This window comes from Balaenoptera ricei, chromosome 20, assembly GCF_028023285.1.
Source record: "Balaenoptera ricei isolate mBalRic1 chromosome 20, mBalRic1.hap2, whole genome shotgun sequence".
In the NCBI taxonomy this organism is placed as follows: Eukaryota; Metazoa; Chordata; class Mammalia; order Artiodactyla; family Balaenopteridae; genus Balaenoptera; species Balaenoptera ricei.
In genome coordinates, this window is record NC_082658.1 from 24,345,255 (window position 1) to 24,361,639 (window position 16,385).

At 53.7% G+C, this 16,385-nt stretch overlaps 2 protein-coding genes across 6 annotated transcripts in view; one reads left to right on the forward strand and one right to left on the reverse strand.

The window, feature by feature from the left end:
- The window catches only part of ACSF2 (acyl-CoA synthetase family member 2), a 29,941-nt gene that overhangs the window by 4,133 nt on the left and 9,423 nt on the right, over positions 1-16,385 (reverse strand). For 2 of the 4 annotated variants that reach the window (XM_059908857.1, XM_059908859.1), the window contains exons 2-11: positions 10,960-11,021; positions 8,540-8,735; positions 8,031-8,159; positions 7,734-7,787; positions 7,301-7,419; positions 7,016-7,181; positions 6,361-6,456; positions 6,060-6,217; positions 5,681-5,772; positions 5,318-5,394 (exon numbers count right to left, since the gene is read on the reverse strand). In XM_059908857.1, the coding sequence (XP_059764840.1) occupies positions 5,318-5,394; positions 5,681-5,772; positions 6,060-6,217; positions 6,361-6,456; positions 7,016-7,181; positions 7,301-7,419; positions 7,734-7,787; positions 8,031-8,159; positions 8,540-8,725 (1,077 nt within the window). In that variant the 5' untranslated portion in view covers positions 8,726-8,735; positions 10,960-11,021. Of the gene's footprint in view, positions 1-5,317; positions 5,395-5,680; positions 5,773-6,059; positions 6,218-6,360; positions 6,457-7,015; positions 7,182-7,300; positions 7,420-7,733; positions 7,788-8,030; positions 8,160-8,539; positions 8,736-8,926; positions 9,032-10,959; positions 11,022-16,385 lie in introns of all 4 variants that reach the window. The other 2 variants (XM_059908858.1, XM_059908856.1) reach the window with 2 other exon arrangements.
- Positions 1,022-5,145, forward strand: CHAD (chondroadherin). Of its 2 annotated transcripts, none has more exons than XM_059908861.1 (4): positions 1,022-1,956; positions 3,810-3,973; positions 4,235-4,380; positions 4,583-5,145. In XM_059908861.1, exons 1-3 carry the CDS (start codon positions 1,183-1,185, stop codon positions 4,374-4,376), a joined length of 1,080 nt encoding a protein of 359 aa, XP_059764844.1. In that variant the 5' UTR covers positions 1,022-1,182; the 3' UTR covers positions 4,377-4,380; positions 4,583-5,145. The 2 variants fall into 2 exon arrangements, with proteins under 2 accessions (XP_059764844.1, XP_059764843.1); XM_059908860.1 differs by having other exon boundaries at positions 4,622-5,145.

Consider the following 16,385-nt stretch of genomic DNA (forward strand, 5'->3'; position numbering starts at 1 on the left):
TCAGGCATAGCTGGGGTTTGGAGAGACCTGGGGTCTGGTTCCTCCCCTCACCCCCCAACACAGACAAGAACCCCTACCATCAGCCCAGAGCTCGCTTTGGGGCCAGAGCTGAGACTCTGCCTGCCCACTCTCCCCTTTCGACAAAAATCTGGACACCGTGGCTGGCACGTGGACACACAGAGACCTGGTCAGCTGGGGCAGGGCTGCCCACAGGACCTAGGGTCGAGAAGCCCAAGCTGTCTAGGGCTGGTCCCTTGTGGCCAGGACCCAGCCCCCTCATCCGCCCTCACAGTCCTGGGCCACTGCCCAGGTGTGGCTTCTGTCAAGTACACCTTGACACCTCTCTGGCCGCCACCCTGGGAGAACACCCCCAACCAAGGGGTCCTGACCGCTGGGGGTGGGGATGAGGAGGTGGGGACATTTCAGGGAGATTAAGGAGGGGGGAGATGGTGTGACTGTGCCTGTGGTCTTCAGGTGTTTGCCGAGCCCTGTGGGTCATTCCCCTTGCCCCCAGTTCCCACTTTTCTGGTTACCTTCAGTCGTGGCAAAGGGGCATAGGCGGTGCAGGGGACAGAAACTCAAGCCCGGGGCTGGCAGAGAGGGGCCAGAGGCCAGTCCAGGGCAGGGAAGAGCTCCCAACTCCTGAGGGCTGGCTGCGGGTGCAGCTGGAAGGGGAGCCCGACGCCAGAGAGCCCCATTAAAGCGCCGCCGGCCGGCGACTGCGGCGAGACTCGCGTCCGGCTGTCCGTCCCCACTTCCTCCCTCGCTGGGTCCAGGGCACACAGCCGAGCGCAGAAGGGGGGAGGCGTGGAGGCTCAGACTTGAGCAAACAAATAAGTTCAGGGAACGCCTCCCTCTCTTTGGTGTAAACTCCAGGCCCTGGACAAACCCATACCCTCCCCTGCGGGGGTGGGGGTGGGGAAGGGGGTGGGGTGGGGAGGGAGCAGAATCCGAGGGCAGGGAGATAGGGGACCACACGGTCCCCAGGGTGGGAGGGTCCCTCCCCTTCGAGGGCGGGGGCGCAGCTCCGGGCGGGAGGGAGTTAACCCGGTGGCCTCGCGGCTCCACGTAGGAGCTGGCTCCGGGTGCCGGCTGCGGTCAGGGCCATCGTATAAATAGGGCGGGAGACCGAGCACCGAGGACTTGCCGCTGCCCCCAGCCCCGGCCCCAGGCGTCCCGGCCATGGCCCGCCCGATGCTCTTGCTCAGCCTCGGCCTCCTGGCCGGCCTGCTGCCGGCGCTGGCCGCCTGCCCCCAGAACTGCCACTGCCACGGTGACCTGCAGCACGTCATCTGCGACAAGGTGGGGCTGCAGAAGATCCCCAAGGTGTCAGAGAAGACCAAGCTGCTCAACCTACAGCGCAACAACTTCCCAGTGCTGGCTGCCAACTCGTTTCGGGCCATGCCGAACCTCGTGTCGCTGCACCTGCAGCACTGCCAGATCCGCGAGGTGGCCGCGGGCGCCTTCCGCGGCCTCAAGCAGCTCATCTACCTGTACCTGTCCCACAATGACATCCGCGTGCTGCGCACCGGCGCCTTCGACGACCTGAGCGAGCTCACCTACCTCTACCTGGACCACAACAAGGTGACCGAGCTGCCCCGGGGGCTGCTCTCTCCACTGGTCAACCTCTTCATCCTGCAGCTCAACAACAACAAGATCCGCGAGCTGCGCTCAGGCGCCTTCCACGGCGCCAAGGACCTGCGCTGGCTCTACCTGTCGGAAAACTCACTCAGTTCCCTGCACCCCGGCACTCTGGATGACGTGGAGAACCTCGCCAAGTTCTACCTGGATAGGAACCAGCTGTCCAGCTACCCCTTGGCTGCTCTGAGCAAGCTGCGGGTGGTGGAGGATCTGAAGCTGTCCCACAATCCCCTGAAAAGCATTCCCGACAATGCCTTCCAGTCTTTCGGCAGATATCTGGAGACCCTCTGGCTGGACAACACCAACCTGGAGAAGGTGAGCTCCTGGCTGCAGGGCTCTGCCCCGGCTCCGCCTTCACTGCCAGGAGGCCCAGGGATCCAGGGCCACAGCTGGGCACCATCCCCTCTCCCCTAAGATTGCCTCTTCCTAGGGCTGTCTCCAAGGTGAGGAGCTCTGCTACCTCTGTCCTCATCTTGTCATATTCTCACCCAGAATCCTGCCCTGCTGCCCCTGTCCCTAGTCTCGGCCACTGCCCTCCTAGGATTCCTACTTATAAACAGAGCTGGGGCTGCCCTGGCCCCACCAATGGCCCCCAGGAGGCATGTCCAGGGCTCCCGAACCCCCTGCTGTGTGCAGCAGCCACCCCTTCCTGTTGGGCCTTCCACCCCTCCTATGCTGTTTTTTTCCCCGTCTCCAGTAAAACTACCACCCCATAAAGGGAGGTTTGTTTACTGAGGAGCCTTCCAGAGGAGCTGGGCAAATCAGGCCCACAAAGACACCCTGTTCCTGGTGGGGAGTGTGCTAAGGTGGGGTGGGGGGCTGGGGAGTGAGGGGGAGGACATACCTGAGGAAGACCTCCTCCTTGCCTCCCAGAGGCCCTGATGGATCCCTCATCCCCACCCCCAGTCCACACACCTACATTCCACTGCATTCTCAGGTCCATTTCAGCTGAGTGGGGACAGGGGGCCTGACCCAGGTTGCAGACATGCACCCATGGGTTCCGTGAAGGGGCAAAGGCAAGAACCACTCACCACTGTTAACCTTTGGCACAAGGACCCTAGGTGTCTCCCCATAGGAAAGACTGGCCATGCCTCACTGTGTCCTAGACAACTCACTGCCCTTTGCCCACCCCGGTCACCAGTCCCATCTCCTGGCTGCGTCCTCACTCAGTCCTTCCTCCTCTGTGATGCCCAGCACCTGGCCAGGTGGGGCTGCCTTGGGTCGGAGTGGAATCCTTCCTTGGGACTAGAAAATCGCTCTGGTGTCGGGGCTCCGGCCAGGAGGTTTGGGCAGGGACCAGGGCAAGGTGGGGGAGATGGTCATCAGAGCAGTCTGATTACCAGGGAACTTCACACCCTTCCCTGGGCCACAGGCACAGAGATGAGGGCAGAATAATACCTGGATGGCGACCAGCCTTCATCTGGGTGGACAGAGTCTGACAGAGCCTGCCCTTCTTCAGCCCCAGCCACCCCCCAGCAGAAGTCAGAGTCCCCTGTGGCCCACCACTGCCAGCGTGGCCTTTCAGTGGGAAGCAGAGCAGGGCAGCAGGGGCTCATTTGGGGCACGGGAGGCCAGGCAGGAACTGTGACGTCTGGGCCAAGATATGGGCACCAATAGAATGTTTCCTCTGGAGCCAGCCAACCTGGCCCAAGACTCCACCGAGGTGGCTCCACAAATAGAGTCTGGCAGGCAGTGAGGGAGCAGTGAGGATAGAGCTGGGGGACATCCCAGGACCCTGGGGGCTGTGGGGAACCTGGGCCCACTGCCCATCCCACCAAACACTGACCAGCTTCACTGTGTGCCAGCTTGGGCCACTGGGGCCAACTCTGGCTGCCTCCCCAGCCCCAGTGTTTGTGCAGGAAGCATGGTGCCAGGGGAGGAGGAGCTGGATGTGGTCCTGCAGCTACTGTTGACTCCCTGGGCAAGGGACTTAACCCTGCCCCCTCCCCGCCCCCCCGCCCCCGCCAGTTTACATATTGGAAATAACACTACCTATCTCAAACGGTGGTTGTATGGATTAGGTCATCTGAGACAACTTAGTCATACTGTGAAACTCCTCAAGGTGCCACTGCTTACGTCCAGGGAAGGACCCTGCCCCTCTGGGGCCATAGAGATGGGAGAGGCCGAACACGGGCTGGGTGCTCACTCGTGCCCACCTCCCTCCCTAGTTCTCTGATGGTGCCTTCCTGGGTGTGACCACGCTGAAACATGTCCATCTGGAGAACAATCGCCTGAACCAGCTGCCTTCCAGCTTCCCCTTTGACAGCCTGGAGACCCTCACCCTCACCAACAACCCCTGGAAATGTACCTGCCAGCTCCGGGGACTGCGGAGGTGAGAGGACCCCCATGGTACCCCCAGAACACGCTCATGTGATGAAGTAGAGACACACTGGCCCTGCACTAAGACATCCTGGGCATATGTCCTAGATCTGCTACCTAATAGGTGTGGAACCCTGGGCATTTCCCGATTTGCATGAAGATGACAGTTCCAGACTACCCTAAAGCCAAGTCACCCTGGCCCCATGGCTCACTGACCCTTCCTCCAGTACTCTTACATCTCTTCCCCTACCCCAGCAATTCTCTGTCTCTCCAGGTGGCTGGAAGCCAAGACCTCCCGCCCTGATGCCACTTGCGTGTCGCCCGCCAAGTTCAGGGGCCAGCACATTCGTGACACGGACGCCTTCCGCGGCTGCAAGTTCCCCACTAAGAGGTCCAAGAAAGCCGGCCGCCATTAAACAGGTGGGGCCCGGTGGGCAGCTCCCCCATTCCCTCTCTGGAGATTCTGGAAGTGAGGAGGGTGTCCCAGGATACTTCCCCACCATGGAAGGTCATGCAGACCCTCCATTTTTGCAGGGAGAGGAGGGGAGGACTGGGGCTCCCCCTCTAAGGGGGAAAATGATACTGCCCAGGACCACCACCATTCTCTCCAAACACTGTCTAGGTTGTTGGAGTCCTGACACCAATCCTTGCCTCACCTCAGGTCCTGACCCAGCCGGTCCTGGTGACTGGTCTCTGCCTTCTGCCGGAAAAACTACTGATCCTCCCACCTCCGACCCCCACCTTCTCCCCACAGCCTTTGCTGATGCACAAAGCTGTCCACACCTAGACATGTCCTGGCAGGGGACTCGGGCACTGCAGCACAAACCCAGCTCCGCCTGACGGTGAGAGCTTCATGACGCCTGGCCCCGCGGCTATGGCTCCTCTCAGAGAAGCTGTTGCTGAGACCCCCAAGTCCTTTAGAACCGGAACACGGTGGCCATCAGGATGGCCACTCTTCCGGAATCCTCGTCTCTGCTCCCCTTTCCCTGCCATTTGGAAACAAACATCAGATCCTTGCCCCACCCCTTGCCTCCAGGAAGGGTCTCAAGCCCCTACCCCCAACTTTGCCAGCCCCCGCCTGCCAGGACACTCTAGCCGGACACTGGTGCTTTGCCACACATCCTCCCATGCTGCATTTCTTCCCCAGATTTCTATAAATATAAATTTATGTATGTGTAATATTTACTCCCCTGTCACCTATCTCTGTGACTTGAGAGCTGCTGATTAGGTAAGATTGCTTTTTCTCACATCTGCTTTCTGGAATGAGGGCCAGCCGGAGGGTCTTCCTTGGAGACCCAGGCTGGGCTCCTCCCCACTCCCAGCAATCTCTTCTCGCCCAGCCCCGTCCTCCACTCACCACCAGTTCCTTCATGTTCAGCTTGTTGATGATGGCTCGGATCAGCTCTGGGGATGCAGGGGACCCACCAATCACACCTGAATCAGAGAGAGGGCTGACACAGCTCCCACCTTCTCCAGGCCCAGTGGACCCCCCCCCCTTCACCTACGGCCCTTTTTAGGAAATAACATTCCCTTCTCTCCCCAACCCTGGACCTATTCCTAGACCAGGCAGCTGGCCTTGGGCTGGAGTCTAGGGACACTGGGGATTTGCCTCCCTCCCACCCATGTTTCTACAGTGGCCTTCTTGCCCCTAAATGAAAGCTTGGGCACATATGTAGCTCACTGGGCCAATCCTGGCCTGCCACCCTTGGCCCCATCCCACCTCCACACATGGCTGAGATGTCATAACTTGAGAAGTCTGGTTGGTTCAGAATGTCCACGAACATTGTGGGAGTTCCATATAGCAAGGAGCCTCTGTATGAGGGAGGTACATCTCAGAATCAGGCTTGGAAGTAGAAGGGAACTTCCTCTTCTCACCACCCCACCCTGACCCTACAGTAAGGGCCAAGGCTGCAACTGTGGGGAACAGGCAGGAGAAGCTCCTTGGAGGGAGGAACTGGTCCTCTCCTGGGGGTCTCCCACTACCCCGCCTCCATTGCTCCTGGTTGGAGGGAAGAGACATCTTGGAAAGGGATCAGGGCCCAGGAGTGAGGAATAGGAGGGTCTTATCAGCCCGCAGATGGCTGTCCACTGATGCCCACCTCTCTCTGCTGATGGCCTCCAGCGCTTTCTTGCCATCAAAGACCGGAGAGGACAGGATGAGGGTGACCCCGTGCATCAAGCTCACCATTGTGCCTCCCACGGAACCCAGGCAGTGGTACAGGGGGTTGGGCAGGACCACCCGTGACTTGTCTGGTGGCTGGAGATGGAAGCAGGAGGCTGGGTCTATTGCGGGGCCCCCGGAAGCCAGTTCCTCTAGCCAGCGGGGGAGCCCAGCAAGCCCCCCCCCCACCGCCAGCACGGTGCCAGGGAAGCCCTTGCTGGGGGCCAGCACCCCCTCACCTTCTGGTGCAGTCTCAGGCGCTCTCCTATCATGTTGGAGTTGTTGACAATGTTGTAGTGGGAGAGCGTGGCCCCCTTGGGGCTGCCGGTTGTCCCCTGACAAGACAAGCAGGTGATGGCTTGGCCTCTTTCATCCCATCTCCTTCCCACCCTGGGCCAGTGCATGGAAGAGCACTGGACTGGGAGTCAGGAGACCGAGACGGCTGCCCCAGATCCATTCATTCACTCGATACGTATTCACAAGGATTTGCCACATGCCCACACGGTGCCAGGTGTTAGGATCCTCAAAGGTGGCAAATAAGGTCTGTCCTTATGCCGCTCATGAGGTGGCTCAGAGAACTCTGTGGCTCACCAGCAGATGCCCTCTCTGGGCCTCAGTTTCCCCATCTGCTAAATGAGGGGCTCTGACCTGTGGTGGCTCAGTGCATCTGCCCCTGTGCTGGGGACAAGAGGGCCAGGGGAGGAGGGCATGTGACAAGGATACCAGTTGCTGGTGTTTTCCAGGGCAGAGCAGACAGCTAGGGCCGGCCCCACTAGAAGAGTGTTTGCTCTCCCCTGATCTCCTCTGCTGCCTCCTGCTTCTCAGGGGAGGGTCACATGGCGGGCAAGGGTTAGTGTGCCAGCCTGGGCTCGGGACAGGAGACCTCTGCCCTACCGAGGTGAACTGGATGTTGATGGGGTCATGGCAGGACAGGAGCTGCTGGGTGAGCCGGAGCCGGGCCAGATTCTGCTCTTGACTGCCAGCTGCCACCACCTCATCCAGGAGCAGCGTCCCTGGCAGAGGGGCGTCCACCGAGATGACTGTGGTCAGATCTGGGAGCCTGGGGGTAAGGGAGCATGGTGAGAGTCGGGGGCTGAGGCGGGGCCCACAGAGATGGGTAAGGGATGAGGGGGCCAGGAGGCTGCATGAGGCACCCCTCCCAATCTGGGACACCCCCACCTCTGACTCTTCAAGTCCCCTGGCTGGGCCTTCTCCACCTCTGGACAGATCTGCTTCAGGATGTTGTAGTAATGCTGGGTCTTGAATTGCCTGGGGAACACGAGGGCTTTGCAGCCCACCTGTAGAAGGGGAGCGCCCCACCACGGTCAGCAGGAAGCCCCAGCCTGGGGATGTGGCGGCGTCCTAACTGTTGCTCTCTTGCCCACGCACACCACCACCACAACACACACATGCACCACCCCCAACACGCACACTAGCCTGTCTGACCAACAACCCGCTCTGCCCACCCACCGGCTGAGGAAGGACAGACTCTGGGGGTCACTCACTTGTGCATGGCCCCCCAGCCCAGTCAGCCCTCTGTGACAACTGGAAGCCCCCTGTGCCAGGCACCAGCTGGCTCCCCCGCCCCCACCAAGGCAAGGGATGGGCCTACCTTCCTGAGGGCATACTCCACCTCCATAGCCTGGTAGGCTGGGTTCACAGACACCTGGTGGAGACAGCGAGGGTACATCATGTGTCCTGGGCAGACTCTGTCCCTCTCACTGCCCCTCCACCCTCAGAGGCAGCACCCTGTACCTTCAGGCTACCTTGGTGGGCTTCAGGAGAAAGCACTAGCTGGTGTGAAACCAGCCAGGCACTGGTATGATTCTGGGGCCAAGGGTCCAGGGGGTTCCCCTGAATGATGCCCCACCCCCTCACAGCCAGCTGTGCCAGGCAAGCCCCTCCTCACCAGAATGATGCCTGCCTGGGCCGTGGCCAGCTGCATGAGTACCCATGCGTAGGAGTTGGGTCCCCACATGCCCAGACGGTCACCCTTGCAGAGGCCAATACTCAGGAGCCCAGAAGCAGCTTTGTCCACCTGGTATAAACAGACAGGGCACAAAAGGGTGAGATGCAGGTGAGCAGAAAGGGGCCCATGACTCGCCCCTTAACCTTTGGCCCAGGGGTTCACATCAGAACCACCCGGGAACAAGGGACAGGCAGATACCTAGGCCTCAGCAGATCTGGAGGGGGCTTGGGAACATGCATAGTTAACCAGTGTCCCAAGAATGACTGATGCAGGAGGCACCTGGGCCACCTCTGCCTCAGCCCTGCCCTCCTCTCCTGACATCCCTTGGGGCTCTCAGGCAGCCCCAGCACCCTGCCCCACGGCTAGGCACCACCCTTGCTGCTCCACCCAGCCAGGGCAGCCTGGGGGCCAGCACCTGCCCACTTTGAGGGTTCGAAGTCAGGACCCACCTCCTCCTTGAGCTGGGCAAAGGTCAACCTGATGTTTTCGTGGTGGACAACCAAGGCCTCTCGGTCCGGGACCCTCTGCGCTGTGGCATCCAGGCACTGCCCCACAGTCTTGTTAATAAGGTGCAATGTGGTATGGCCCTGGACATAGCTGAGGCCTCCGACGGGCAGGGTGGCGGTGCAATCCATCTCTCCAGAACTGTGGGGAGAGGGGCTATGGGCTCAACTGCACCAACCCAGGCGTCCCTGGCAACAAAGGCTGGCACACCCCGCTGGGAGGTAGGCTGCTTACAATGTGTGCGGGATACTCCAGAAACTGTCTGATCCGCCCCATCCCCAGGGACCATCATCATTTAACTTAGGACCTGCTTCGCCCTTGGGAGATCAAACCTGGAGGCTGACTTCCTGTCGTTAATCAGAGAGAAGGTTCTTTTCCCCAACCTACTCCCTAGTTTCCACTCAGTGCCAGGGGCCTGGAGCCTTGGTGCCAAAACCCTGGAAAGGGAAACTAAAGTCAATCACGCTAATTTGACTAAGCAGGGAGGTAGCCTGTGTGGGCTAGGAATGGCCTCATCCTAGGCACTGCTTCCTTCTAGTAAAAAGGCCCTTGGGTATTTGTCAAAACCCACAGAATAGTCTAACACAAGGACTAAACCTTAATGTACTATGGACTATAGTCAATAATAATGTACCATACTAGTTCCCTAATTTTAACAAATGTACCACACTAATGCAGATGTTAATATCAGGGAAACTGTGCCGGGGTTGGGTGGGGGGTGGGTATAAGGAACTCTATGTTCGATCTGCTCAGTTATTCTGTAACTCTAAAACTGTCTAGGGGGACTTCTCTGGTGGCGCAGTGGTTAAGACTCCGTGCTCCCAATGCAGGGGGCCCAGGTTTGATCCCTGGTCAGGGAACTAGATCCCACACGCATGTCGCAACTAAGAATTCACATGCCACAACTAAGGAGCATGCCAGCCTCAACTAAGGAGCACACATGCCACAACTAAGGAGCCGGCGACCCACAGCTAAGGAGCCCGCGAGCCGCAACTAAGGAGCACGCCTGCTGCAACTGAGACCCAGTGCAACCAAATAAATAAATTAAATAAATCTACATTAAAAAAAATTAAAAACTAAAACTGTCTATTAATTATTAAAACTAAAGTCTATCAATTATTTTAAAACAAAAACGAAAAAAGGTCCCCAGCAGTCCAAGTATCACAAGCCTAGGCCTGCTAGTGCCCACTTCGCTGCCCTGGGTGACAGCTGCTGGGCTCCCACCCAGGCCCAGGTGGGGGTGTGGTAGCTCTCAGACCCTGTTCTCATCAGAGGGGGCATGCTCCAGGACCCTTCCAGGCCTCCTCTGGGCCACCACTGGGTGGTGTGGGCCCCAGGGACCCTTCCTGATGATTCAGTCCTGCAGCTGCTGAGCTGAAAAGACCGAGCCTAGCTTTCACTGATTGGCCGCTTATGGCTTATGGGGGAGAATTTCTGGGAAGAACAAGGTATGCAGGGCAGAGGGGAGCAAAACTGGTTTTCCCTGTAAATGAGAGAGGAGACCTCATCTCACAGGAGGGTGGGTCCCAGTGTGGGCTGATGAGGAGGCTGTCCTGACTTCAACGAGGCTGAGCCACACATTGGGAAGCGAGCGAGCACTGGGCTGGAGTTGGGGGCTTGAGGTCTCATCCCAGGTGTACCCCCAGCTGGGTGGGTGGCTGTCACAGACACCTTTGGTGTCCCTTGACATGTCTCCTCAGTGCACCTCTGGTTTCAGCTGCTGGGACAGTTCCTTGTGGTTCTGTCTGCTCAGGGACTCCCTCAAGTCTCCCCTTCTTAGCTGGACAGTTCTGGGGGGCATCAAGTCCTGGGGGGAAGACCCTGGTTGCCTGCACACACCCCATACTGACTTCTCTTCTTTTTTTTTTTTTTAAATTTTATTTATTTATTTATTTATTTAATTTATTTATTTATGGCTGTGTTGGGTCTTCGTTTCTGTGTGAGAGCTTTCTCTAGCTGCGGCAAGCGGGGGCCACTCTTCATCGCGGTGCGCGGGCCTCTCGTTATGGAGCACAGGCTCCAGACGTGCAGGCTCAGCAATTGTGGCTCACGGGCCTAGTCTCTCCGTGGCATGTGGGATCCTCCCAGACCAGGGTTCGAACCCGTGTCCCCTGCATTGGCAGGCAGATTCTCATCCACTGCGCCACCAGGGAAGCCCCCTGACTTCTCTTCTTGTCTCCTCTCCGCACTCCCTCACTCCAACTTCCTAGGATCACATATAAACCACCAGCACCCAAGTCTTTGCTCTCAAGAGAATCCAAGTTAAGATACCTGTGTCTTCGTCTCTCTAGGCCTCAGCTTCCCCACCTATAAAGTTTGAGGACTTGGATCAGTGGTTATCCTCAAGGGGATGCTATTTACCTACCTGGGCAGTCTTCTCAAAGGGTTGTGGCGAGCCACCTAAGCCAGGTGGTTCCCTCAGGTGTGCTGGAGCAGAAAACAACCAGGTGTCACAGGCCTCTGAAGCCCGGCCAGCAGCCCACACTCAGGTTGACTAACCTAAAGAACTACTACTAAGGTAGTTCCCTGTGGTCACCATGACACCCCTCAAGAGAGACTGTGTACCCAAATCCTTCACTCACGGGCATACTGTAGAGGGCATCCATTTCTGCCCCCTGGGAAACAGATATGCTCTTTTCTTTGGGTTTGCCAAAGTGATAGTTGCAAGAGCAAGCATGTGGAGAAAACCTGCTTAAGAAGAAAGCCAACACAGAGGAAAGTAGGAGAGACAGAAAGAGACAGAGAGACAAAGAGAGACAGAAACAGAGACAGGAAGACCCAGTGACAGACTTAATCTTGAGATTGTCGAATACCTAGACCCAGTCACGTGTTAAGCCTACCTACCTCTGGACTTTTCACTGTCAACAGTCAATAAATTCCCTCTTTCAATTTAAGCCAGTCTGGGGGTGGGGGAGGGGAAAGCTGAACTCCATTTGCAACAACATGGATGAACCTAAGGGACATTATGCTTAAGGGAAATAAGCCAGACACAGAAAGATTAATACTGCATGATCTCACTTATATGTGTAATCTAAAATATGAACAAACAAACAAATTTAAGCCAGTCTGAGTTCGGTTTCTGTTGCTTACAACTGGTGAATCCTAACTATATACCTTTTTTGCGTTCAGTGGCTTACCACTGCCCTTCAAAGCCTGGCAGGCCACTTCCCAACAGCCCAGCATCTGGATTAGAAGGCAGAGAAATACAGATCTCAGCCAGTTTAATGGTCACATTGTCAACAAATCATTAAAGGCGGGGGGATCTGCCTGACAACACAGACCCTCTTATTCTCAAAATGACCCGGAGTCCTATTTTGTTTGGAATCTGATTTTCTACACATTCACCATGGTTTTCAGTGGCTTCTTGGAGTGTCTAGTTGGCAAATCAACAGGTTGATTAATGTGCCTTCCCCAAATGCAGTTCAATTGCCCTGTGTATTATCTCCTTTATCTTCATGGTGGCTCTGATAGGTGGTATGAGAGAGACCCCCCTTCTCCCTTAATAATACACCCTCGGATGTTCACCTGGCTATGGCCAAGTGGAATAGAGACCACATTTCCAAGCTTCCCCAGCAGGTGGTCTGGTCCAAGAATAAAGTTCTGGCCAATGGGATTTAAGGAGAGGTCATGTGTGCAGGTTCTGCGAAGAACCCTTAAAGAGAAGCACATCTTTTTTTCTTTCCCACTGGCTGTAATGCTGCCCATGACAGTTCTCTTGGACCACATGGTGAGCTTGGGCACCACAGAGCAACAGACAGAAGGGGCTGGAGCCTGACAGCAAGCTGTACCATGCCGGCCACAGACTGGCCATCTCCCAGAAGAAGAAACTCCCATCTCCTAAAACCACGGTGAGAGGGGATTTTTGTGATACACACTAAGCCAATTCTAAAAAAAACAGGTGGGAATTATGAACTCTCATTGTACAGGTAAGGAAACTGAAGTGCAAAGAGGCCAAGTGGGCTGCCCAGCTGGTAAATAGCTGAGCCCGAAGTGGAGAGTTCAGTACCACTGCCCAGCATTACAGCCTTGCCTGACCAATCCAGGGAGAAAGGATGGGATGGGTAATTCTCTTCTTTAGGCTCTGGATTTAGTCCCTATCTGATCAACAGAGATTGTCTAATCTCAATTTTATTTTTCCACAATTGTTTACTAATTGAACCCAAGAAACTGGGACTGCGTAGGGCAGGGTTGTGGTGGAAACAGGTTGCTCCTTCAAAGGATTGAAGAGTTCTAGAAACACATATCAATGCAATTTGCTCATAAACTTAAGAACCATGCATCGTTTCAAAAGACCAAGTGCAAACACCACTGATTCTACTTCCCTCCTTCCTCAGACACACCCAAACACCTTGGTCAAGAAGGGTGGCCTCTCTTTTTTCTATTCTTAAACAAAGTGGCAGATACCCCATTTAAACCTGAAAAAGACAATAAAGAGATTTGGTTTCAGGAAAAGTTGTTTGCTTGTTTGTGGAAAGTTTAAGGAGTTGGAGCAGGACCGCCAGGAGTCCCAGCTGCTACCAACTCAAACAACTAGAGTAAGCCTTTAGCTACTTGGACCGGGTATTGTAAAACGCCAGGTGGGAGTGAGTCAGCCAGGAGGGAGCTGGGAGGGAACTGGAGACAAGGCACAGCCCCACCTAAAGGTGTCCACAGAGAACGGGCCTGTGAAAATTCAGGCCCGGATCTGCTGCCAGATCTGATTTCATAAGAGAAGTCAGGAAACAAGGATTTTTTTTTTTTTTTTAATTTATTTATTTTAATTTATTATTTTGGGCTGTGTTGGGTCTTCGTTGCTGCACGCAGGCTTTCTCTAGTTGCGGAGAGGGGGGGCTACTCTTCGCTGCGGTGCGTGGGCTTCTCATTGCGGTGGCTTCTCTTGTTGCTGAGCACAGGCTCTAGAGCACGCAGCCTTCAGTAGATGCAGCACGTGGGCTCAGTAGTTGTGGCTCGTGGGCTCTAGAGTGCAGGCTCAGTAGTTGTGGCTCACAGGCTTAGTTGCTCCACGGCATGTGGGATCTTCCCAGAGCAGGGCTCGAACCCTCGTCCCCTGCATTAGCAGGCAGATTCTTAACCACTGCACCACCAGGGAAGCCCAAACAAGGATTTTTTAAAAAAATAATTCTTTTGGGCTTCCCTGGTGGCGCAGTGGTTGAGAATCTGCCTGCCAATGCAGGGGACACAGGTTCGAGCCCTGGTCTGGAAAGATCCCACATGCCGCGGAGCAACTAGGCCCGTGAGCCACAACTACTGAGCCTGCATGTCTGGAGCCTGTGCTCCGCAACAAGAGAGGCCGCGATAGTGAGAGGCCCGCGCACCGCGATGAAGAGTGGCCCCCGGTCGCCGCAACTAGAGAAAGCCCTCACACAGAAACGAAGACCCAACACAGCCAAAAATAAAAATTAATTAATTAATTAATTTTAAAAAATAAATAAAAATAATTCTTTTGACCTTTCATCTTTGGCAACTAATATGTTCACTGTTTTACCCTCACTGCTTCACAGGACCTGGAATGTAAAAAGTGTTCAAATGAATGACCAAATGAATGAATTATAAATAATGCGCATAACCCAATTAAAAATATGCAAACAACTTGAATAGACTTTTTTCCAAAGAAGATATATGAATGGCCAACAAGCACATGAAATGCAAATTAAAACCACAATGAAATACCACTTCATGCCCACTAGGAAGGCTGTAAACAAAAAACCAAAATATCAAGTGTTGGTAAGCATGTGGAGAAACTGAAACTCTTATGCACTGCTGATGGGAATGTAAAATGGTGCAGTTGCTGTGGAAAACAGTTTGGTGGTTCTCCAAAGAGTTAAACATAGAGTTAACATTTGACCTGGCAATTCTACTCCTAGACATATACCCTAAAGAAGTGAAAACAAGTGTTCAAAGATTTGTACACAGGGACTTCCCTGGTGGCTCAGTGGTTAAGAATCCACCTGCCAATGCAGGGGACACGGGGTTGATCCCTGGTCCGGGAAGATCCCACATGCCACAGAGCAACTAAGTCCCTGTGCCACAACTACTGAGCCTGCGTGCCACAACTACTGAAGCCCGGGTGCCTAGAGCCCGTGCTCTGCAACAAGAGAAGCCACTACAATGAGAAGCCCACGTGCTGCAATGAAGAGTAGCCCCCACTCGATGCAACTAGAGAAAGCCCGCGCGCAGCAACGAAGACACAATGCAGCCAAAAATAAATAAATAAATAAAAATTTTTCTTAATTAAAAACAAAAATCAATGGTAATTCTTTAAAAAAAAAATTTGTACACAAATGTTCATAGCAGTACTACTCACAATAGCCAAAAGGTGAAAACAACACAAATATTCAGTAATAGATAAATAAATAAACAAAATGGGGACTATCTCTACAATGGAATATTATTTGACCATAAAAAGGAATGAAGTACTGATACATGCTACAACATGGATGAACCTTAAAAACATTGTGGTAAGTGAAAGAAGCCAGACACAGAAAATCACATATTGCTTAATTCCAGTTATGTGAAGTGTTACGGTTAGGCACATCTGTAGAGACAGAAAGTAGAGTAAGTGGTTGTTCGGGTAGAGGGGATGGGAGGATAGAGAGGTGATAGCTAAGGGTAGGGGTTGCACATATTCATGAACACACTAAAAATGATCAAATTGTACATTTTAAAAAATAATGCACAAAATTCTATTCCTAGGTATACAGCCAACAGAAATCATACATGTGCTCACCAAAAAGACAGGATATTTGCATTATTTCCAATATGAAAACTACCCAAATACTCATAAACAGTAGAATAAACAGTGATTTATTATTTGCAATATTATACAGCAATGAGAGCAAATGAACTATGACTACACCCAACAATAGGAATGAAACTCATTAAAAAATGTTAAATGAAAGAAGCCAGAGAGAAAAAGGTATACACTGTCTGATTCCGTTTATATGTACAAAACAGGCAAAACCTAGCTATGCTGTTAGAAATCAAGAGAGCGGCCAGCCGGGTGCTGGTTGTATGGGTGTGTTCAGCTTATCAAAAATTTATCAAGCGAGCATATAAAATATATGTACTTTCCTGAATCTATGTTATACTTCAATACAAAGTTAAAAAGAAGACCCTTCTAGGGCTTAAGCCAGTGTTGGTAGAAACAATTCATAAACTAAATTTAGCAACCGACTGTGGCATCTATTTACCATCCTGTCGAAAAATAAAAGCAGCTTCTGTGCAAAATACATGCATACATTAATAAATAATGCTGGGAAAGCCAAGCAAACACATCTGTTTGTGATCTCCATCTTAGAAATTTCTCAAGAAAAGAAATAAGCTCAATTTTGAGTGTAGCAGAATTTTCCTTTCTGGGAGTTCCAATATGAGAAAGCAGTTTTGTGCCCTCTGTGCAGTTCCTGGTACCCTGTGACTGCTGGCCCAGCCAACCCGTTTCCTACATGGGTGCATGATCCCCATGTACAGGAGCACAGAGCATCTCAGGGCACATTGCTTACTATTTAGAATATGGCTTACTGGAGGCAAGGCTTTGGCCTTGCTTCAGCAGGAAACTAGGATCCACCTGATAACTACTTGACAGTGTAATTTCCAATAATGTCTGTAGAGACGTTTAATGACAAGTCAGGAATGTAATGATTATGATTTATGAAAAAAGATGGGCACGCTCAGTGGGGAAGGGCAGAGATGGATAAATCTCCTGCAGGGTAGTGAACTGAAGAAAGAGAGAGAACAGTGAGCATCTCCCCTGTAACGCTGTCTTGCAGGTTTTCCCAGGCAAATCATCCCAAG